We start from the raw sequence: 24,934 nt of genomic DNA, 5'->3' as shown, positions 1-24,934 counted from the left end.
GTTGTGACATCTATTAAACACAAAGGATTATTCCCAATTTTCAAAGAGAACTATTTGCTGCAACAGTGGAAAGTTTCATTCAACACAGATTTAACTTTTTCAGTATCTCTTAAGCTGTAAATCAATAAGCTTTTCTAAACAAATGTGACCCTTTTCTGTGCTGAGTTTCCCTATCAATATGAGGGACACCAACCTTGTTTACATCACATTTCATGTCCCTGTTCTGCTTAGAAACACAAGACATCAATGTAAATCATGCACACAGGTTTGGACTCTTGTGTCAAACAAATGAAAAGCTATGTCAGCACCTTGTGCATTAATCCTGGTTATAACAAAGATCGCTAAATAGGCTTTCTACTTGTGTTCCATGTACAGGGCTGGGCATTATCACTTTATTGGTTTATACTAATCGGTTTAGTTTAAAATGATTAAAAAAGGTTAATTATAACCATGACTCCACTTAAGCATTCACCCTTTGTAGATTTTATAGTAATTATAACACTCAACCTGTGGAAAACATGATGTGCACTAAAGTGAAAGTGGACTAAAATAACTGCTTTGCTGTTCCCGAGGATATCACGTAATTATTTCCCAGCAGGGTATTATACTACCCTGTACAGCTAATTGTATGGAAGAAGAAATAATGAAATTAAACCCGTCCTTCAGGAAAGAAAAACGGAATGTATTCAAATAAAACTGAAAACAATATGGCAAAAACTTTTCACAGATGTTGGACATGCAACTGTACACAAGACTCCGCTACAGCCAGAATCATCATGATGTTCGGTGCTTTTTTTCCCCAAAGCATACAACATACGTTTGGAGCTTTCAAGATCTTCCATGTTTGCTCAAAAAATCCAGAATTACGGAGTGAGTTCCATCCTTGACTTATTCTATGAAATAGGAATAGCATCGCTAATAAAACAACACAAAACATATGTTAACCAAAAAAATCAAAGGTGCAGTGTTATTTTCCTCCAACTTGCACAAGAAGGCCGTGCATATATGACAGCATTTCTCCTTCTCCCAAAACACCCTATTCTGTGGTCGTTGGACTATCTATTTAAAAGTCTCACAGGAAGAATTTACACAATGCCTCAATAAAAGAGAAACAAAGTGGCAATTCTGACATCACTAACCAGTCTTACTCTAATGCATAAGGTCCGAAGAAAAAAGTGATTGCTATCACTGCACTAAGGAAATGAAAGACCTAATGTAAAGGAAAATGTGTAAAGATATGCAGTGGGTCCCTTTTTATTTACATGGCTGATACTCATCTAAAACGTAGTACAGCCCCCAAAAAAAGTTTTGAACCAAAGCACAGCAAGGGGCTAATATAATTTTACTCATTCCCCAACAAAAAGTGAGTCAGCCTAAGACTCGTCAGTCACGGAGTGACGCCCTCACTGCCAGCTGCCAACACTAAGAAGAGCATCGCGTCAGGCGGTAGTGATGTGAAGAAGAGCAGAGGGAAGCACGAAGTGCTACAGTAAAGACCTGAACACGTTCAATCTGGACTCGCAAATAATGTGCCTCTTGAAAGACACAAACCTAAAGGGGGAGAAAACTTTCATGATGTTACACTGGGCTACTCTGACACACAAAACAAACGATCTCTGTTGTTCTCATTGTCCCTCATGCATATTCTTCCAAACTGACTTGAATCGGGGAGAAACGAGTCTTTTCTTTTCCCCAGGAATGGGTTGTGCTCACACGAGCTGGGTAAGGTGATGGAACAATCCCTTACCCTGGTTTGTCAGGCGGCAGCTCCTTCTCCTTGGCTCGGTCCCTCTCCCGGTCTCTGCCTTTCTCCTTGTCCTTGTTTTTCCGCCGGCTCCGGTCTCGGGGCTTGCTGTGGCTGCGGCTCCTCCTGCGGCTCGACCTCCCGCTGCTGCGGCTTCGGGAGCGGCGATGGCGCGAGCGCGACCTGGGGGGACACGCCACATGACATCGGGACTGTGTGACCCGCGGGCCTGGCTGCAGCTGAGCGGTGCATCGCACCCAGACAGCCCGAGAGCCTGGGAAGAGCTCCTCGCTCGACTTTCTTTTTCACCTGCGAGTTAATATCCCTCACTGCTGAAAGGACAATGATCTGGCATGCCTGAGACCACGGCACAGCGAGATGCAATGCAGGCCAGAGCAGAAGTGACTGTACCGTGAACCTTCAGGAGTGCGGTTGCTCAGATCTAGAACTCATCGAAAATGGACTTGCATCTTCAAAAATCATTCAAAGCTGCCCACACAGGGAAGCTTACAAATACTTACTGATATGTATAAGGTATCCCTAACTCCTTATATGAAGTAAAACATAAACAGTATCGACGACTGATTACATTTCGTGATAGACACAGAGTCTTCCACAAAAACTGGTGGTTTATCACTTTGTCACTTATCAAAACACAAAAAAAGCCTTTCGATGGTTTAGAACAATATTTGGGGTTAAAAGCCAGGTCCGTCTTTATTGGCTGTAAACTAACTTCAGGAATGAGGTAGAGCCAATGAGTGCAGACATACCCGCTGACCTATTTACCTGGACGAAATACAGTTCAGTATTTGTCTCAGTTCAGTACTACGTCCGTAGCGATGGTGACTGGGGTGTGAAAGGTATGGCTTAGGTGAGGATTTACAGCAAGATGTGTGTCACATGAAGAAGCTCCTTCACTGTACCCAAGCTGCAGGCAGTGCCCCTTTACTCTTGCCAGTCAGAAGGAGCCCAGAATGAAATTACACCTGGATCTGGAAAAGGACTGTGGACATGAAGTGCTGACTCAGCAGGAGGGCACCATTCCACTGTCTGTGCTCCCTGGGGTTTGGAAAGGTGGAGGTGCAGGTCTGGGCATTTCCAGGCTTATTGAGAAACATATCTTCTGCCAACTGCTGAGGCTCCCTGCTGACAGGTAGCAGGCATTGGAGGGCTTAAGAAGTTTCATGGAGCGCAGGGCTCCTCGAGCTATGATGATGCCCATCACAATCGGGTCAGATGTGCTCCTTTAAGGCAGCTGCTGAAAAGTAGCACCATAATGCATAAAGGGAGCAAAAAGGAGAGTGTAAACCAGCGCAGACAATGCATTCAAATGACTGAATAAAGAACATTTTCGTAAAGAATTTCTGTAGGGTAGGATGGTGTCAAAAATGTACATACTTTTAAAAAATATCACCATGAGACAAATGAGAGGAGATGACAGCTGTGATTTTCCAGTTTACCACTGGATGTCTGCTTTAATGAACCACAAATATCTGAAATATACTGTACAATGCTACCATAAATACATAACATAAAATGCACGCTCTTTTCAAAGGACTTGGCTGAATCAAGCATATATAGGCATATAAAACAGGCGGTTCGAACAGATTTGACTGCTTTCAAAAAATAGCAAGAAAAAAAATCAATGTTTACATGAAGTAAGTCTTCTCTCACCATAAGGTCAAACCTTACACTTTGATGCATAAAATAATGCATTTGCACTGAAATTTGGATTGACATGCATATGGTAATATACAAAATAAGCTCTCTTTAGCATTGCACAACTGTATAGGACCAAGCAGGCCTAATAAATTTTAAATTTGTTTAGGTTTTTAAGCAAGTACACTCCTGGGTCTGTAATAAATTAAATTTACAGTGTTAATAGAGTGTGGGAATGCAGTTAAATGTCAATTTCATTACTGAAACTTTCTCCTTAGAGAATTATTAGCTAATTTAAGGCTGGAGTAAATTTGTTAATGCGAAGAGAAAAGATAAACAGTTTTCTATATTTCTATTTAACATTTCTTTATCTCTTAAGGGAATGACACCCTATGGCCGACACATATTTTCATTTCTATTAAGGGATAACCATTTTTCAGCCAATCCATTAAATCTTCCTAGAGCCATTGGCTAGGGCAATTTTCTCAGTGTATTATCAATAAAGTAATTACTGCTATGTTAGTGTAGACACCAGCTTATCTCTACTGACCCCCCACATGCATGGATATGATCCCTAACCAGAACCTATTTAGATAATTATATCACTGGGCGTGAAGGTGGCTTGTGTATCATTGTTATCTTTCTATATTATATTTCGGCTAACACGTTTTCATTGAAAATTGTACATTAATGGCAGCTATATGACACCACCAGCAATGGAAACAGAAAAAAACCTCAATGTTGTGTACCTTCTGGAATACAAACCATGCTAATTTCCCTACTTCTACTGCTGTAACTGCCTTTTCCCCACAAGCAGCACATTTGCGGTGCTTGTTAACAACGAGTCCCTTATCCTCATGCTTGTGTATATTTAGATTTTTAGTAAAGCTTAAGAAAGTCTTCAGAAAAGGTAGTATATTATTATCATTATTTTCCTGTTCCTGGTGAAATTTTAAATACACACCATCTTAACAAGCATTACTGCAAATATAAAAAATACTATGTCATTACATGATGCAAACACAAAACTCCATTGATAAAATGTAGATTCGCTTTGTGTGGTCTAATACTTATTTTCACTGCATGGTGAGAAAAGAAAAATGCCTTTTAGAAAATACCAGTGAAAAACCAAACTTAGTTTTTTTTTAATTTAAGCAGTCATTTTTTCTTTCGTACCCATTTATGCCATACAAAGCATACACATCTTGAGTATATACTGTATGTTGTCTACATATATAGAAATAACTGTCACCAAAAAATTAAAATGCAGAAGAGTAGTGAAACAGAAAGCAGCACACATGAATACAAAGTAGCACAACAAAATTGGAAGGAAAGTCACAGGAAAAGTAACACTAGGTAAGACTGGCATGAAGATAGATCATTTTATCACTGTTATAACCCAGCTTTTGTTACAAACAGCATCTAAAACAAAAAATTCATTAAGCACCTTCATGAAACTTAATGAATGACTTCATGTCCTATGAACAAGCTTTACCATCCAATTAAAAGCAAATTTTCATGAAATGGTTAAAAAAAAGACTCATTTTAGCTGCCAAAACATAACCCTATCCACGCAAACAGATGTTATTTCCAAACCGAGTGAAATGCAAATGTTAACTATCTGGATTTATCACTTTCGAGTGCTCTTCAAACATAAAGAGGACAGAAGTTTAATTTATGATATTCTGTTAATTACAAGAGATGTTGAAATGACTTCCCAAGCTGTTTCCTCCCTCTAAGAAGAGATAAACTATATGGTATTTGAGTTTGCTCAAACTGTATGACCAGGTACATAGAGTAGATTTTTGCGGGTAAAATTATTGTAATAGTAAAATAAGCAGGCTTAATTTGGTTTTTATATTGAGTCAAATAACTCCAACTCCTCTATTTTCATGTTTGTACTGTATGGAAATAGCAATAAAAAAGGGGAGAAGTCCAGCTAAAGAAAAAAAATGCAGCAGACATTTGCCCACCCACCCAGCTAAAGGTTAAGCCATTTAGTCAAGTTCAAAGATCTTCAAAGGCTTCTTAGATCTACATAAACCCATATGTTAACAAAGTTCTAAAAAAACTGCATTTCTCTCCAATCCACTGCATTATAACACCACGTGCATGTGTGCAGACGCCCAGCATCACTCATCAGATAGACAACGATCCTAATGAAAAATATCAAGTCTTGCAAGTCTCCCACAGCCAAACAGAAAGTGGCTACTTAATGCCACAAGTCCATGTTGTCAACTCACTTTAACCAATGGAGAAAAAAAAAACAATCTCTCAAGGTCAATGGGCTACTACTGAAATAAGCGCTAACTTGCTAATTTCTTCACAGGTAATCAACTGAAATTTAAAATGCAGGATCAAAATTAGCTGTCCTGAATTTAGCAGCTGCTCGATTCGCATAATTACTAAAACCAGAGCCATCTGTACGAAGGAAAGCAAAGGACTGAACAAACAAAGCAGGTTTAGGAATAAGTTTCAGAAATGTGTTTTTAATTAGCAGGTGTGCTCTTAGGCCACATCATGTTTTTTTTTAATTTTTTCTATAAATGTATATTTATGAAGTGATACAAGATCTGAAGACTTTCTTTAACAGCATTTTATTGTTTAAATGTGGACTGTAATGCTGTGTGCTTAAGTGATTTAGAACCTCACAACTCTAGTATAAGAAATATCATAAATGCTGAAGGAAAACATGTGGAAAATTGTAAAACTAGAAAGAATGCACGACAAAAAACAGATACACATACCATCACCAAAAGGAAACTACACTTAATTAAATATATACTACATCTGGAATATTGGACTAATAAAATGAGAAACTATTAATTTCCAAGGAACCAAGGAAATGAAGTCAGTGCCTTTCGATAAGGGAAGTACTGGGTAAAGGAGAGACCTTTTTCTTCATGCAAAGGTGCTGAGCAGGCCCTCTCACAAAAGGATGAAAAAATGTATCTCCAGCAATCTTTATTCAGACATCTGCTGTGTAAAAAACTACTTATGCTACAAGAAAGATACCCAGTCCTACTCCTAATCAACCCCTGTGTTTTTGAAATGGTTCATTTTCAGCAGTGTATATCATGTGCCCTCCTAGAGAGTGGTGACAGCCCAGTAATGCTTAGGCTAGCTTCAAAGTGGGCAACCTTTTTATCCAAATAAAAGCCCAAAGCCCATAAACAACTTTCATTGTACATACAGAAAACATTAGGTCACTAATTAAAAATTAACACCAAAATGTGAACGATTTATCTGAAAATCGTCATGAGATTGTATCCAACTGTAATAACAATAATATATCTATATAGAGTAGTCACTCATTTCCTCTCATAAAGTACTGCTTTAGAAATTCTAGCCCTGCTGCTCATAAATGATGTGAGCCACTTCCACAATGAATTACATCAGTTTTATAAGTCTCTTTTGCCTCCAGACATCTCCTTGCTAGAACTGACAAGAAAACAAACATACACTCTAGCTTGTACTACTGACCTTTATGTGTTATGTAAAGTTAGAAAAGAGTACTAGTAGACAATTGTTAAACAGGTTACAGTATTATTTGCTTTGGGGTATATTTTTCTCAACCACTAATAAACTTCAATTTTCTATCTTGCCTTTGCTTTCACTGCAAATCTTAACTGATCATCTGACTTCTGCAAAATGAGTTACATTTACATTTGAATGTGCAGCTGAAATAAATCAGCCAATATTATCCTAGTTCACAAAATAAAAAGAGAATTTGTATGAGAATTTGGGATTGTGTGGGAGGACAAGCTCTACAATAAACGATCAAAGTATTTTATTCTCAGTACTTTATGAAAAACAAGAAAAACCTCTGTTGTATTTTCAAATATGGTCAACTGATATTTTACTTAAAGCACAGAAGAAGGAGAACATACACACAAAACTATATGTACAGTGTACCCCCAACATAAAATACATATACACATATGCCTACAGTAAACAGTTTTAAGATTTCTAAAAAAACTGTCAAGACTAAAAGAAAGATACCCAGTTCTAGCCAGTTTTGTAAAAACCTAGAGACTGTTTTTTTAATTGAGAATGTGAAGTGTTTCATTAGTTACAAACCCTGGATGGTTTTAGCATCTTTAGAGACGTTTTGGAGTCAGTTACATTTATTAGCATCTTTAATTAAATATTAAATAAATAATTAGAACCACATTCTTCCAACAAAAGAAGGACATACCTGACCTTTCAGTTTATTGGCCTACAATTTGCTTTACTGCTGTTCTTTTAAACCAATGGAATGACATTTGTAGATTGACAAAATCCCACAGATGGTTTTGATTAGAACTAAACCAGACAACTTGTCTGTTGTAAGGTCTTCGAGTCATGCACTTAACAGGATGTCAACTCAAATCTACCTTAGTACAGCTTAGAGACCCGGAAATATGGAACACCTAAAGTCTGCCATGTCATTTTAACAACAATTAACAGAACACATTTACACAATTCTCAAGGAAAAAAAACTTAAAATGATAATTTATTAAAGAATATGCTGAAATACAAAATCAACATAGCAACATTTTTTACTACTAGTTAAAAGCTGTCCTTGGATACACATGTATCTGTCAGCATTAAGACTACAGATTTCTATAACTGACAGTCTTCTGGAAAATGTTAGTATTTGACTGGATAACCTCTTTCTTCCTTCTTAACGCTTAATGACTAATTCCTCTGAGCATTGCTTAAAAGCCCTAAAGAAGAAGTTCGTCCTTGGGTAGAAAGTTTCACTCAGCATCAAACAGAAGCACAGCAGACACGTGTGCTGAAATATTAGTCAGCGTTTAAAGAAACGCATTTGGAGCTGGGCTGAGTCTATAAGGCACAGACACGGGGCAGCAGTTCTTCAAGAACCAGGTATTTGGCTTCCATCAACGCAAAACCGTCATAAAAAGTGACAACAATGAAAGAAAATTGTGTCATATGGCAATCTTAGCAGGGTGAGAGACCCAATCATTTCACTAATTGCCAACAAACGCAGTCAAGCAGCTTTAGAAAAGCAAAACTTTGGTCAAACTACTTCAGGTTTTGACCTCCGCACAAGCAAACACATTTCAAATTGAAGCCCACCAAAACTGATCAATGGCGCCAGCCCAGGCCTGCCCGTACCTCAGCCTTTTTTCCTTCATCACATGGCCCTAAGGATTGTTAAATGAACGCTAAAATGGCTACAAACAGCTCAATGACAACACAGAGTCCTGCCAATTAGAAATAATTAGGCAGTCATTTTGGTGGCAAGTCTTTTTAAGTGCATATATAATGATGCAATGATGCTTATTAGCCAGCTCATATGAGCTATGCTCAAACAGCCCAAAATAATTATGTGGTGATCACAAAGCCTTGCACATCTCTGTACTTCACCTTAATGCATTTAAAAAATCCACTTCATTACCTCCAGTAATTAATCCTCCATTAATTGCAGGAAAAACCCAGTTTACCGTCCTTCGTTTCTAATTATCATCTTATAAATAGTTATGGTTCTAATTAATGTGTTCATTAGGCTGAATATTTTTCTCAAAGCCTTGCTCAGAGCAAAGGTTCAGCTTTTTCCTCAGAAGACTAACCAGCCATAAGGTGAGGCCATTTTGGTTGCATTTGCTTTTATTTTACTACATTCAACCTCCTAATTGGCATTTAAAACCCAATTTGGAAGAACTTCAAGAAGCTTAAATAGAAAGAGTAGGAAGGAGAGATTCATTTTGTATTCATTTTCTAATTTTGAGGCAAAGCAAAACAGAACTTTTAATATGATAAAATCGCATTTACTGTAATATGTAAAGCGAGTGATTTTTTTAGTCCTGTTAACTGCTTAATGACTTTGACCGATGTGAACCAGTATCAGAAAAGCATGTTCTAAGCTCAGTATCTTAGAAAGAGGTACACTTAGAAGGTAATGATGCCTTCATTCAAATTCTAAAGTTATTACATTCCTAGTATAATGCCCAAAAGGTTAAGCAAAAGCCCTAAAACTTGACACATTTCTATCATGCTAAAGGTCAGAATATAATAAGCATCCTTATTATTTAGTTTTATTTGGACTGATGTTTAATGATGTATGATTCAAAGTTACAACTCCTGATGGTGAACACACTTAACGCAAATTCTGACTTACATTATTTTTAATGTTAAACCCCATCAGTCTTCGCATTCTTTCTTTGCTGTGTATAAATATAAAATACACTTTACTTCCTAACAATGCAGCTTTAATATTTAATTTTCTATGCCTGATAGCTTCAACAGTACAATGTCGAAGTTATCGATCGAGTGAAAACATTCACAGATAAGAAATAATAAGTCATTAACACTGAGAAATCAGAAAACAGGACAATCTAAAAACTTACATCGTGCTGATTCTTTATTCGAATTAAGCATGAAATTAAACACATTCTAGAATTCAGGATATATTTAATAATATTTTGTCTCTTAATAAAAGTAAAAATCTTTCACAAAAATTAACTTTTTTGAACAAAAAAGAACCAAAAAAGAGGTAATACAGTACAGTGCTAGTTTAAACCACTACGCTTCCTGGGAAAAAAGACAACTGTTCATTATTGTATTCCACAAATGTGTAAGAAATATAATCCTGCACAGTGATTCTCTGATGCTTCTCTCACCATCTTAGCAATTTAAGTCCTTTATACAATCATGATTACTTGATTTTTTTAGAGTGCATTATAAAGTGTAGAATATTTCCATTAGTTAGGAGACAAAACAATGGGTTACTTCAACAATAGTAGTGCACTGTGTACATTAAAGCAATGCAAAGAACGCACAAGCCATGTGCCCTAAATGTTCATATATTTAAGACAGGATAATCCAAAGGTACTATTTCATCAGAAGGACAATTCTTCTCTAAAACCGGTGCTTGTTTACAAGCTTCACAGAGAAGGGCTTAACAAAGCGTTAGCAGAAGCTGCTTACACCTGGGGAATACCACTTTGTATCTGTAGGCTACCAAAGATGTTACAATGGAAAGGTTTCTTTGAGGTTGGAAGGGGAAACTCAGCTTTCAGCGGTCTAGATGAAAGACAAATGTATTTCATTTTTATACATATAAACATAGGTATTTGACAAGAATTCAGCATTGGAAGGGGTTAATAAATAGCGTTCGCCAAGAAGGCACGTAATGTTTTTTGTTTAGATTTATGCTTGATAAATCCTTGTGCCTGCTAGAGGAAAACTCATTACTTTTTTAGAATTATTAGAATTTCAAGCATATAAATGCTTATAATTCCTCTCTCACCCCACATGAGAGAGGAAGAGGAAGCCCAAACCCACCTTTCAGTTGTGTGGAAACATGAGGGGATAGTTAAAGCAAAGGACATCCTCCTTAAAGGAAAAATCTGCATTCCCCCAGCAAATAAGCAACCTGTCTCTGATCTTATGATGCATCTGATTCGTCGCTTAACATTAAAAAAGAATGTAAAAAGTTTCTCAGCTCAGAAATGAACTGGCTAAATCTGATTAACTTTGTGGGCCCTCTATTCTTCAGGTTGCTTAACACCTGTAAAAAGGAATTAAGAAAACCAAGCACATTTCATTTCCACTCCTCTGAAACTTGCTCTCTAACAGGACCTAGTATAAGGTGAAATGAGAAACACACCTTATTGCCATTTGGCATCCGAAGCTTGTGCAAAGTAAAATCTGCTTATATTCATTTCTCTTCAATTTCACCTTGTTTCGTACTGTGAGGGTCATTCTTGTTAACCTTTCACGAGCCCAAATGCACAGCAGAAAGAACTCTACAACTGATGTATCACACCTTCACTATATTCCAATGCAAATATTAAATAAAAAACATGCATCTTAATGCTAACAAGAACAAAATGGTTTATCCACTGCAAACCCTAAACCAAACCTCTCTTTGCTGCACATGTAAAAACCAGATCTGCTAAACTAATCCAGAATTAGGAGGCTAGTCAAAATTAATCTTCGGTTTATAACAGGTTACAGTGTAAAATGTATCATAATTACATTAACATTTTGAGACCACCTTCACAATGGCTGGAGACAATATACAAAGTGAAAAATGTGAATGCTGGTGAAATATTCAGTAATGTATAGCGAGATACATATTTTAATACAGTGTATCATCATCATCTTGGGTCACAATATATTAGCATCTTGAGTGCAGATCACAGCAGGCAAACACACCTTTTACCCATTTAATTATTTGTATGAGAAAATAAAAGCAACAAAAAATAAGAAACCCAGTTTGTCTAAACACACAGTCCCATTTGTGTAACACATACAAATTCCAAACTGCATGTAATCACTCTGAGCTTTAATTATTAATCAAACACAAAACCGCACAATTATCATGACAGACAAAACAAGCATGCACTTCTGTAAATTCCTAGGTAGTGTTTCATAATTTAACAGGGCTGGAGGTCTGACTTAGGCTTCTGCCTGCACAAATTGTGACACTCATTAATCAAAGCAAATAAACAGTGACTAATGGACAACCAGTGACTCCTGCATATTTTACATTTCTGCAGCATTTGGGTTTCAGTAGGTAGCTTTTTAGGAGCTACCACAAACATTAAGAAGAGCAAGCACCTTAGGTACAAAGCACTATTTTTTACACAAAGGGATTCAAAGGTAATATTCAAACCAAAACTCTCCTAATCTTCTCCCAGCAATATTTTCATGCCAGCGTTATTATTCTCATTTCACTGAATAATATCCATACTCCAGGGCCATTTTCCCCCTCATATTCTATATCTTGCATGCTTGCATCGAGATTCCCTTCTTCATATCCTGTCATGGTATCAATCACTGCCTCCTGTCCACTCAATCCACTTTTGATTTATCAGCCTCCGTCGTCGTGGACTCCATAACTCGACCCAAACCATTTTAACAAGACATTGACAAATAGCACCCAGGATCGCATCAACCTGTTCCACTTAGTAAACTAAGAAACAGTAACTATGACATCCCTGCATAAGTATTCCATTCTATTCCCCTAGCTGATGTATATTAATGAGGGCTGGTATTTGAAACGCTTCTTCTACATCGCAGTCTAATGTGATAAAATTAGGAAATGGGATGATTTATTAAATTTGGTTGAGCTGAAATATTTCTTGATATTGCCTTGCGTGCGTTTTTTTTAAGTAAGCTGTTGCATTCCATTTCCTAACCACCAATGTGACCTGTATTTTCTAGATACCCAATTCCTTTGTCTTTCCAAACAGGACGATGCAAAATTTCAGTAAGCAACATTCCCTTAAAATGAATCCACTTAGTCAAACAAATTCTCCGTAAATTCTTGTTGCTGCTTGTTACAAACCAGTTCCACATTTGGCATTCATCTTGCGTTTGCCCTTTTATTTATTTAGTGAGAAAGCAGATCATTACAAGAGGCCTCCCTCTTAATCAGAGTACAGTACTTCGGTTCTAGGTAAAGCAATGATCTATAATTTAAAATTGTTCCTTAAACATGAAATATTACTGGTATTTGTTTTTAATCATCAATATCATAACTAAAACATAAATGAGAGAAAAACTACAGAAATAAAAAGGTACTAACACCCAATTAGAAAAGCCTAATACAGCACATAAAGGTTCTATTAGCTCTTTTTATCTCTGGCGGTTTAATGAAGATATGAAAATACTCTTTGTGATTAAAATTGTGCATCTGATTCCTACAGCCATACACAAGTAAACAAGCCTTTGCATAAATTACAAATGCATTTTGTGTAGTTCTAAAGGATTTAACAGCATAGTTTACTGGTTAATTTGCACGGATTTGCAATGTTAATGACATTAGTGTCATTATACACTGATGCACAGAGCAGTCTTATTATGCTAAAGAAGGTCAGGCAATACTTGCTGTAATAATAAATCACTCAAATCTGAACAAATAATTCTAAAAATAACCTTTTTTCTTAGGTTCCCGGAAAGAACGTATTTCATTAATAAAAAACTATGAGTACTTAAAGTACTGAATGCCCTAGTAGAAGATGAATGTGAAAAAAAAGATTTTCGATTTTCCTAAACAACAGCCTACAAATAAACTAGTTACTGGGTGTCTCCATTAAAGAACACATCATACGTCAATGTACTATATATGTAATGCAGTTCACAGAAATTGATAATACAATGAACAGTGTTAGTGCCCACAATTTAGATTCAAACAGTTCCCAAACAATTTGGTAGAAGGGATGAAAATTCTGAAACGCAAACCATAAAGCTAACCCCAAACCCCGATGAAAAGATAGCACTTGACATAGATTTCTGCCTACCAATATTTTTTACAGCAGTCCAGTTTGATTTCATTAGCTCTCAGAAGTTAAGCAAGGCTTTGCTGAGCCAGGACAGTACTGAGATGGAAGAACTTAAGTAAAATCAAGTTACTGCTGTAAGTAGCTGTAAGTAGTACTGGTGGACCAGTAGGTGGCACTCTTCAGTTTAAAAAAATCAATGCCCTGGTATGAAAACATGGAGCATAGTGCTGGAGGAGGTACAGGATGAATAGTTAAACCATTGCCCTGACTGTGCGGTCTTTAACAACCCATGGCACTATTACAAAAAATAAGGGTGTTCGCTCCATATGCTGGATAAATCCACTCTGGGCATGCACAATGTAGCCTTCCTAAAAGTATCCCTTAATTTAGTGGGTGAAACGTTCTCACTCTTCCTTGTCTGCTGTGTAGTGGAGCCAGTGGAACAGGATAACTGCAGTTTAGTTTTGTATGGTGCCTTTCAATTATAATAAAAGGCAAAACACACAAACAGATATAACTAAAGAGTACATAGATACAGACAACACACACCAAAGTTTAGGAGATCTAAATGAAAAATGGTAATTTCCTGGATTTTCCTCTTTTCAGCAGATCCGGATCTATCTGGTACCGCCTCTAATGCGTTAAGTAGCGCATAATAACCATATTACATTTTACAGCTAGAGGAATAAGAACCGAACCTGAACTTACGAAACCATGATGAATGTTTTGCATGTGCAATTGGAACACTTCACATTTTTTTGAAGCACACGAACACATCACATTTTTATTCTATTAATAAAGAGCAGGCAGCACTTATTTTAATGAACCAAATGCTGACTGAACGTTTATTATTTTGAAAGCAACTTGATATGGGTATAAAAAAAATCAACTATGGGAATCGGTATTGAAAAAAAAGCTATAAAATACTATGAATATTACATTCTTTTTTAACCTGAAATATGAAACAAGCAGCTGCAAAAGATACTGTTACATAATAAAACGCATTTGACCTGCTGTGGGCTGAAACTATTGCCACTGAATTACCTGTGTTCCAGGAGTGTATTCTCCTGTGGTTACTACAGTGTGATGTACAGGTCCATCACACACTTGGAAATAAAAAGGGACTGAAGTCTTATTCACTCATAACACTGTGTAGTGAGTTTTTACAGAGCACAGCAGTTGCCACGTTCATCCCCTTAGGAGCGTGTCCTTCACCGTCAGATCAGGAGTTCAGAAGAAAAACAAAATATCAAGAGACTCTTCAATGTGATGAGCCCGTTCAATTAATGTATTTGTTTTAGAAACACAAAAAGCTCCACCAACAGCGGCATTTTGATAGTCACCTTAAACAGTCTACATATATCTTGTGTACAACAGTCTAAGAAGACTTAAGTTATCAGCTCGAGTAACACCCTCCATGAGTCTGGTGAAATGTGCAGAACATTACACATGCTTGGAAATTTTAATAATAGAGGTACAGGTCAAACACTAAATTAAGAATTTGTGTACATACATATATAATCTTAACCAAACATGATTTCTTTTGTTTTATAAGCACAAGGGCCCAAAAATATGACCCTGAACTTGACAACTCAACTACATATTCAGAGATTTTTAGGGAGGATGCTCTCTTGGAGGCCCACAGTCATAACCCCACAGATGGCAGCTTCACACCACTGGCTCCTCAGCCAAGCACACAGACCACATGTCAGAACCCAAGGTTCATTTCATACTGGTCAGGCTTGCTGCAACTTATATAATGCATGCTTACGTGTACAGGTTACATATTCATTGCATATTAGTATAATAAAATGTCTGGCATTCAATCTCTCCACAATGCAGAAAAAAACAGAGACGAGTGGCTGTTCAAATATAACAGCATATTAATCAGTCAGGTGTACTGTACAATCCTGTCATGACATTCTTTGTCTTAATTTCCTGCAAACGTAATCACTGCAGCTCAGTAACTATGATTCATTCTTACTGAACACACTCATTCCACTGCATGGAACCAAGTGGGCTCATGTGAATTGAGACTTGTGCTCTACATTATTATGTGCATGAAAGAGAAGGATATACCTTCTGCTTCGGCTCCATGACCTAGATCTCCGAGACCTGTAGAACTTGCTCTTGTCAGGAGTCCTGCTCCGACTGCTCCTTTTCTTCCGGGACTCATAAGAAGAGCTGCTGCTGGACCGCCGTCTGCGTCTAAAATATTTACAAGCCACATAGATTAATGGATGCACTTCTAATTGAGTACAGTAATTCAGGGTCACCCAAACAGCATCAACGTCTAAATCAGTATGAGTCACTGAACTATGTTTAGCAACTCGTTACTTCTTGAAAGGCATATGACCCTTCAGTTGTGGTTTGATGCTAAATCAGCTTTAGGTACTGCTTTTCGTGCTGTATTTCAGAAAGTGGTGAAAAGAAATCATGTTACATTCCAGTATTGTGTGCAGTGTAGCTATTATTTTCAACTTGCCTACAATGTCTGCATTTAAAATGCACTCATTACATTATATCTGCTTCGGTAACACTGGTGGCGCCCACGTACCTTGGTTGTATTTACTCCTTTCATTGAAAGCAAAGCAATTAAAACCCAATGGTCTTTACAAAAATTACTTTTCGTTTGCAAATCAGTTAATATTTTATGAAGTTAGATTTTTTTTCCCAATGTTTTTTAGGTTCGAATTTTGGTCTGTTTACCATCAGTGTTCAAAAAAAATCTGACTGATACTGTACAGTAGGGATAATTCATGGGAAGAATTTAGATATAAGTGCTCGTCTGACTGCAGGAATGTTTGAGTAATATTCATTATTAAAACAGTTTTTCAGACATTCATATCTGTTTAGCACTAAAGGCGCAGGCTTTCCCAGTGGGAGACCATGTTAGTGAAAGAAAATGTGAAGAATAATATGGTCATGAAACTATCAAAACAAATTTGCACCACTTACAGCAGCAACAGTGCATTAACATTCTCTGAATGGACTGAATATCCAAGCACATGAAAAATGGTCCACATTACTAAGATACTTTGCCTTGTCTGACAGACTACAAAATCTCACATCTTAAACTTCAGCACATATGAATAACTCAAGAAATATCTCATCATGTCAAAAAACACCCCTCTGCCTGTCTACACAATTAAAAACGAGGTGCATTACTGGTAGCTCAAGGCCTTGAACTAAACCTAGGTAGGAGGAACCTTGCATCCAGCATTTTAATAGAGCTACTGTATTTTGAGTATTGTGGAAAAGAATGTACAACATAATACTTATTCTAATCTTTGACCTAGAAGGATCTGTTCTGTTCCAAAATGCTAGTACAGTACATCATAAGAGCTGGTGAAGCATAATATATCTGCTTAAACGTAAAATGTTACAGAACCTGTATATTCTCACTTTTCTCCTTGAAACAAATGATTCCGTCCAAACTTAGTCATAGCATCCCAAGTGCCACGCTCAACCCCACCTGAGCCACATATTTAATTTAATAAAGTATACAATCTCCTGGTATTACGACATCTTCTGAAATCCGCTCTGCCCAACATCGATATACAAATTAAGCAATGTATTTTTTGAAACAGCTGAATAGGGGTTTCAGAAAGATAGACATGAAAACGTGCTTGGAAAGAAATTAGCCTTAAATGCCATAACTACTTTTTCCTCTTCTGGGACAGTCCTACTGAACTATGAAATCCTCATAAAATATAAAAGATTAAATCCTTCCCAATTCATCAAAAATAGGAATATCAGGAAAGAAAAGTATCCTTCTTTACCATCCTCTATCTTGCCTTCATGAGCCTGCCTGCAACATGCACTGAAGTGCAAAATTCCTTGACAAAACATGTGTCCTTTTCCAATCCAAACCTTACCTGCTACATCCAATCATATTTCATGACTTCATGATTTAGATATTACCCTGCTTTAGCCATCTATTGTTCCGTGGTCAGACCCACAATGAAAACGGACTTAGTGAAAGCTTGAGCTGTCAACAAATTTTCAGGTAACAAGCAAATTATTAGAACCAGCCTCTATTTCCAGGAATTTAGCAGACCATTCTTCAACAGAATCATGTTTTTTAAACAGCCGATTTCACTAAACTGAAAGTATTACTATAAAGAATGGACGCAGACATTTTGAAACTCAAAGACTGGTGACCATCGAGGAATCAGTGTTGTCTCAATGGGTTTTCATGATGCTTATTTGCTTCCTTCATACAATTCTTACCATCAGCCTCGAGACGGTTTCTGAGATGTTGTTGTTGTTGTTGTTGTTGTTGTTTTATGCAACAACTAGTTATAAAATGTCAATCAGCAGGCGTGCATAAGAAAGAACATGCTATTGCAAATGGAGGTCAATCAGAAACGGAAATGGATATTAGAAACCATCCTTTACATTTTCAGGTCATACCTTCTGTCTCTGCTTCGAGACGGGGAGCGTGACCTGCTCCTCGTTTTTCTCCCCGATTTCTTCCGGCTGGTCACCCGACTTCCCGAAGAGCTGCTGGAAGACGATCGACGCCGATGTTTCTTTTTCCTATGACTCCTGGTGTCTTCTTCACTGTCTGAGGAATGACGTCCCATCTTTAATCTGCAAGATCAACATAGATGCACCACATCCATGTGCACAGAAAACAATCCATCAGAGCGAGAATACAGAAATGTAGCGGATTTTAGAAATTGTAAAGCTCTCAATATAGAAACAAGACTTTTTCAGCTTCTCTCTATTGAGGAACAAAGTAACAAGTTTCTTCCATGCTGAAAAGAGAAGAGAGAAAACACAACGTTTCAGCTGTGTAACCTTCTTCAGAAGCCTCCTTCACACCTGAACCCCAGCTTGCTCTCCACAGGCACACAGACATGGAGAGAAACTTAGGGTCAGAGCACAGGGTCAGCCATTTATATAGCGCCCCTGGAGCAGCTGGGGTTAAGGGCCTTGCTCAGGGGCCCAACGGAGTAGGATTCCTCTGCTGGCCGTGGGATTTGAACGGCAACCTTCCAGCCAGAAGCACAGATCCTTAGCCACAGTGCCACCGCTCCGACAAATAATAGGGACAACAGAGACAAATAATAGGGAATAAACCCTTGGAGGTAGGCCTACACTCAGTTCCTACAGTGCTTTCTTTCCACCTGCATTCACGTACTTAATTGACCCAAGTATTCAATTAACTGGTCAGATGTTCTATTTCTTCACAGTACTCAGTATGTTTTATATCTCCAGCACCCTTAACCTGAATGTATCTTTCAAAGCAGACGTACCCTAAGACCTTTAAAACTGTTAGAAAATGAATATGGCAATGAAGTAGCTGAGAAATTAAGACTGAATAAGAACCAGAAAACCCTGAAGACTGGTTTCTGACAATCCTGAATTAATATAAAACAGCTGAACTAATGATGGCGGTTAAGGAACAACTAGAAACATAAAAAATTAAACTTTCTATTCCTGCCACTGGACAGAAGACATTTATCTCAAGCAAAAGAAACTTGTCAACATCCAGCCAGATCTTAACTGACAAATCAACACGGCAACTGTGCATCTTAATGAGCTTCTTGTCTTTTTTAAAAAAAAATGTTTTCATGAAACAAAACTGCTCTGTATGGTGTGGAACTGCCAACAACTTATATTTTGGGGTTTTTCTTTTTTTTTCATTTGGTAAAGCAACACATGGACAGTTTGTACTGTAAAAGACATACTGTAAAAGCTTCTGTGTATTTCTAAAAACACTTGAGTGAGCTAAATCAACTAACTTTAGACACCTGGAACCTTCAGAAACCTTCAGAAACAATATGCTACCAACCAATGAGATCCTCTGCTAAAAATGTTCTTTAAGCAACTGTGTCCCATTGGCCATGTGCATGATTAACTTAAAATCCTCACCAGACGCACTGCACAGTGCAGCCTACCCACAGATAGCGTGATATCTCTTGACATAGGCACTGACCCAAAGAGTCCACCACAAGACATGGGCCTGGATTTAATCAAAACATTAACCCACCTGCCAGTACTTATCCATACAATCCCCAAAACTCAACTGTCCAGATCTTAGTCCAATTTCTGAGACTACATGTCCTCCCTTAGATTAAGATGCAACTCCATTTTCGGCTCATTCACCTACCCCTAATGTGTCATGCCAGTGCTCCTTTACAGTATTGCCATCTGTTTCTTCAGTGTGCCTTGTAGAAAGCTTTGGAATTTATATTGGATTGATTTATTATTTTTATTAAATCTAGGCCATCACATCCTCTTTCAATGAGGTCCATAAAATCTTTGGACAATGAAGTTCCGCAGTGGGACAGATAGGAAAAGCCATGTTCACTACCCTTTTCAATTAGAATGAAGTTAATAAGAATTTCTAGATGCACTACATGAAGGGGCACCGCCTGGTTTCCTGCCAGCAGAATGCCACCTGTGCAACTGTAAATCTCACTGAATAGATCTGAATATCACAAAAGACATATGAAAAATCCTATTTTAGATTTAAGAAAAAAATCCCAAATGACACGATAATTTATAAACTTTTTATCCATTAAAATTCTATGCAGTTAGAGAGTACCAATTAACACAGAAGTTTGAACAGGGAGCTTTGTGAGCATGAGTAGGCTCCAAAGGAACAGGTGCAGCTTCATTCCATGCAGAAAGGCAAAGAAACACAATGTTTCAGCTGTGGAGCCTTCTTCAGGTGTGGCAGAGAGAGGGAAAGCAGCAGGTAAGTAAGTTACTGTCTCCACAGCCAAAACATTGCATTTCTTTTCAGCAAGTTCCTTTACATGTTCCGTACCAGTTAGCCCAGTCCTGCTTCAGATCAGCATCATCCAACTGCCAGATGTGATATGGCTTCTGTTGACAATGTTGCCTAAATAGCACACACAATTATTCAAATAAGTCATACGTCACTAACAGGACTCAAACAGGGGCTTTATTGAGCAGGGTTACCGATATGTCGAGACATGTTTGTCTTAAACACCATTAAGAAGTCCAAGATCAGTGCTCATCAAAAGTGCTCTTTTTCCGAGCCGGTTTACATTACACCTCTCATACAAGTACATAGCAAGTACATCACTCCACTTTCCTGTTACAGAGCAGCCACTTGACTCTGTGCAGTCTGGCTTCCAAGCAGCACTGCTCTCGTCTCTCAGCTCGCACCGTTTCCAATCCCGACCTCTCCGTCGTAATCAACGCTATCCTTCTGCCAGCACTCACTCCTGAGACTGTTCCCTCCTGGATCTTCATCAGCCTCACTGATCAGGCACAGCAGGTCTCCTGCTGATGTCTGCTCTCTTCTCTGTCTTGTTCATCATGGTTCTGTCCTAGGTGCCCTACTGTTCTCTTTCTACACCCTCCTTCTGCTTTTCAGATCTTTGTTGTGCTGACAATGCTCAGCTCTCCAATACCAGAACCTCCAGGATGCACTGTCCACTCCAGCCACTTAATTTCTGACCTCCTTTTTTGCCCTTTCTCTTCTTCTCCTTCTATATTCGAACTACCCTTTCATTTTTTTTTCATTTGAATTGCTCTTCATGTTTGTGCTACCCTTCGTAACATTTTCTTAACTTATTTTTACCCAACTATACCTGCACGGTTGTTCTCTTTAGTTTCATTTAACCATTTAAAATGCATCCTCTATAGATGAGTCTGCCAATAAGTAATAATAATTTATTTTAGACTACTCGAAAGAGTTTTAATCCACAGATTATTATGCTTTTGGATAAAGTGCAAAGTATGAACTCACTGTAGTAGTTAAATGACCAAACCCGAGTTGAGCAAACTTCCCCTTTTTACAAATCTGCCAACTCCAATAAAAATTGCTAAAAACTGTTAAATGTTAAAGGAACTGCAAACGCTGTAACGTAGCCCAACCAATCGTAATAAACTGTTTATATTCCACGCAGCACAATACAGAAATACCGAGTCTGTCGTCCGCTGCTAAACTTCCAACAGTTAAATAAAAACAATTATTAGAACATTTCCGCGGTCTAATACAAGGCATGACTACGTCTAAAAATAAGTCTTCATCAACTGAAATAACACAGCAGCAAAAGATTACAGTTTCCTTAATTCAGCAGCAGTATCCAGAATGTAAACAGAAAAGGGCCTGATGATTGCAATTTGGTATAAAACTGTCGAATACAACAATTACATTTTAAAACAGATTACCCTTACACATTTTCTATCACATTAAAGGTGTGTAAACATAATTTCTTACCAGACCTTTTGTTTAAATTGTGACTTTAAGTAAAAACAAGCTTGTTTGAAGAACAGCGCCATGCACAACACTTCAGACCTATCTTGCAGACTTCAGAGCAGATCGGCAATGAAGTCAGCAAAGGAATCAATAGCAGAGCAATCGTTCAAGTAACCTTCTCTTCTTCGGCTAGTGTGCAAATCTTTCAGTGGGTATTTTGTGCTAAATGTATAAGAATCAGACTTTTCTTTAAAGTGCTGATGTAGCTATTGTTTCTTAAAAATTAAATCTATTGAAACAAAAATTGACCATTTAAATCGGTAGGCTATTTTGAGGGAAACGAAGTTATCGATTAAAAACTCTCAACTGTTTTCTAAACAAGCATGTGGCTATAGCTTTCAGTAATTAATATTATTTAAGAAATAGTAATGTTGTGTAGATTATATTGTGAATACATATTCCACGGCTTGCGCCAAAAACATATTGTATATTTGTGATACCAAAAATGCAGGGATTTATGAGGGAGAAATCACAAAGCCAGATTTGGCGATCTGTTATGATGGATGCGAATATATCTACTATATAAGGATTTCTTAAACAACCAACGTCTGATAGTGAAATTAGACGTCTTTATGTAGCATGTAGGTGTGTTTGTGAGCGCTTGTGTGCAAATGTTTGTGTTGCGAAAGCATTTTTATACAAACTACCTAAAAGTGTGATTAAAAAGTCAAAATGTTTCTATATGGTCATGCTTCCCAAAAATAGTTCATTTCATCTTTGAGCATATATTTGGTATATTTTAGTTTGGATAAAAATGTCCTGAGAGTCACAGCATATTCCAACATAGACTACCGTATATCTTGTGTTCACCACAAAATCATTAATTAAAAAAACACATTTTGAATTATACTACTGCTTGATCAAGAAACGGAGGAATAGAGGTTTTAAAAATGTGTCGTTTATATTAAATAGCATGCAATAACCATAAAATAACATTAACAGATTAAGGTGAAGTGATATAAAAACTGTAGTTGATGCAGAACTTTTTCAGCAATTCTTATAAAAAGTCATGCCGTACCAAATTCAATTGCTGTCTTCTGTTCAAAACCGCAGTTTTAAAGATTACGCGCTATGGAGGGAAATAAAGTTATTTATAGTTATACGCAAAGGTGAACAAACAAAAAAAAAGCATGTTTGATAATTACAGGTTTATATACTGTAGGTCTTATTGATCTTTTAGTGAGAGACTTTTGGAACGCGTTAGGATACCTACACATTCAGAAAACCTCCGACTTGCACAATCTATTCAGTCCGGGAGTATACTGTAGCTCGTCTATATTTGAAACAGTTTCATCTTCTAGATAACCCGTTAATTGCTTTGTTTGTTAATAAGAAGATTAACTCTTTACTGAGCTGCTCAACCTGTCAAAATTCATTCAGTTTCACGGGGTGAGGTAAAATTAAAACTAAATTCTGCATTTATAAAAGGCTAATATTAATAATGAACATGTACTGTAGTTAAACTTTTAATTCACTTAAAACGTAGCCTAATTTCGTCTCCTTCTCTATATTTTTCTTCTTCTTTTTCTTCTACTTCTTCTATTATTATTATTATTATTATTATTATTATTATTATTATTGTTGTTGTTGTTGTTGTTGTTGTTATCATCATCATCATCATTATTATTGCTGCTCCTACTGTTGCTGTAACTTACAGCCAACACAATTACTATTAATATTAATTTAGGTGATAGGGTGATAGATGTAGTAAAGACCACCAGTTTAAGTAAAATAGCAGCGTAAAACTAAAGAGAATAATAGAAGTAGGAATTCGCTACACAGAAAGTAATAGCGCTCGAAACACTGACTTTATACTAATGAAAAATAATGTATACAGATAATTCAGAAAAGTGGACAATATAAATATTGTATCCGGGGAATTGTTAGATAATGGAAGGAAATATCGTGTCGTTTACATTAACAAAACACTTTATGATGTCTCTTTACAATTATCAATATTCTATTAAATCGATCCATTTGTATTCCGTTGCGAACGCTAATATCTTAAATGCAAACAAATTATTCGTGAAGCGTTTTCGTGGTATTAAATATAATAAGTTCGTTGCTATTTGCATTTATGAGGAAAATGGGTGACCTGTACAGCTCGAGATCTTATGTTCTAAACAAATTTAAACAAAACTCAGCTTTCTGTAGGCTACGGTGATGAAAATAGTAGTCTAATGCAGTACTCTGTGTTATCCAACTATCTCTCACACCAGAGTTCGTTCTATTATCTCAAGTGTCAGTCCAAGACTAATGAAGTGCCTGTCGTGCTAAAGAACATATACTTCTAAGTTCAGGCTATTCGATGAACAAATGCTTTCTTCATTTAAAAAAATGATAAGAAATTAAAGAAATAATCGTATGGTGTTATTATCATTTCTATTGATAATAAATATGTCATCTGAATACAAAATCTGAAAGTGCACGATGCTTTTACGGTTGGACAGAAATTACGGTTCCTGTTTAAAATATAAAAGCTACAATCAAATAAACACCTTTTTCTGCACTATCTAGTTAAATTTCATGATGTCCGATCAATTCCAGTTACAGTACATGCTGTCTTAAGTTCTTCAGCAAAAGGTGTAGCCGTGGCCTTGTTCGATAACCGTTCTGTTGCAGAGTTTTACCTTTCCGGATCGCAGTCGTAGTTTTTTTTTTGAAAGATCAGAGTTATTTTGAGGAAGCTCTTCTCCATGTGTTCCATCTGCACAAGCCTGTCATTTTCATTTTAGCCACACCCCTGCCGGGCCAGCCCTTTCCCCCAGTGTTTAAAAACTAACTCAGGACAATAGCACCGAATCCACGCTTAATTAAATTAATTAGTGCTTCTTGTCAATCCCGGATTAATGGCCAATAGCAACGTCGTAAGACGGATCGGAAACCTGAAGGGTTGATAATTTTTTTTTCTTTTTTTTTCCTTGACAGTGTGCAGAGAAAGAAGGGGCTCATCCCTATTTCCTAAGGGGAGGTAATTTGCACAGATCAAGGGGCAGGCATTGCAAAGTATAAATAGTGTGACTTCAATAGCATATCACCAGC

General features: G+C 37.2%; 1 protein-coding gene across 3 annotated transcripts in view; it reads right to left on the bottom strand.

The window, feature by feature from the left end:
- rsrc1 (arginine/serine-rich coiled-coil 1) overlaps positions 1-21,966 on the bottom strand; it is a 116,594-nt gene extending 94,628 nt beyond the window's left edge. The window contains exons 1-5 of one of the 3 annotated variants that reach the window (XM_088914720.1): positions 21,854-21,951; positions 20,429-20,503; positions 18,061-18,240; positions 15,724-15,852; positions 1,748-1,927 (exon numbers count right to left, since the gene is read on the bottom strand). In XM_088914720.1, coding sequence (XP_088770846.1) covers positions 1,748-1,927; positions 15,724-15,852; positions 18,061-18,233 — 482 coding nt within the window. In that variant the 5' untranslated portion in view covers positions 18,234-18,240; positions 20,429-20,503; positions 21,854-21,951. Of the gene's footprint in view, positions 1-1,747; positions 1,928-15,723; positions 15,853-18,060; positions 18,241-20,428; positions 20,504-21,853 lie in introns of all 3 variants that reach the window. The other 2 variants (XM_088914718.1, XM_088914719.1) reach the window with 2 other exon arrangements.
- Between the last annotated feature and the right edge of the window lie 2,968 nt (positions 21,967-24,934).

This window comes from Atractosteus spatula, chromosome 4 (assembly GCF_055471065.1).
Source record: "Atractosteus spatula isolate fAtrSpa1 chromosome 4, fAtrSpa1.hap1, whole genome shotgun sequence".
In the NCBI taxonomy this organism is placed as follows: Eukaryota; Metazoa; Chordata; class Actinopteri; order Semionotiformes; family Lepisosteidae; genus Atractosteus; species Atractosteus spatula.
The sequence above is the reverse complement of the archived record's forward strand: the minus strand, read 5'-3'. Positions and strand labels throughout refer to the sequence as shown.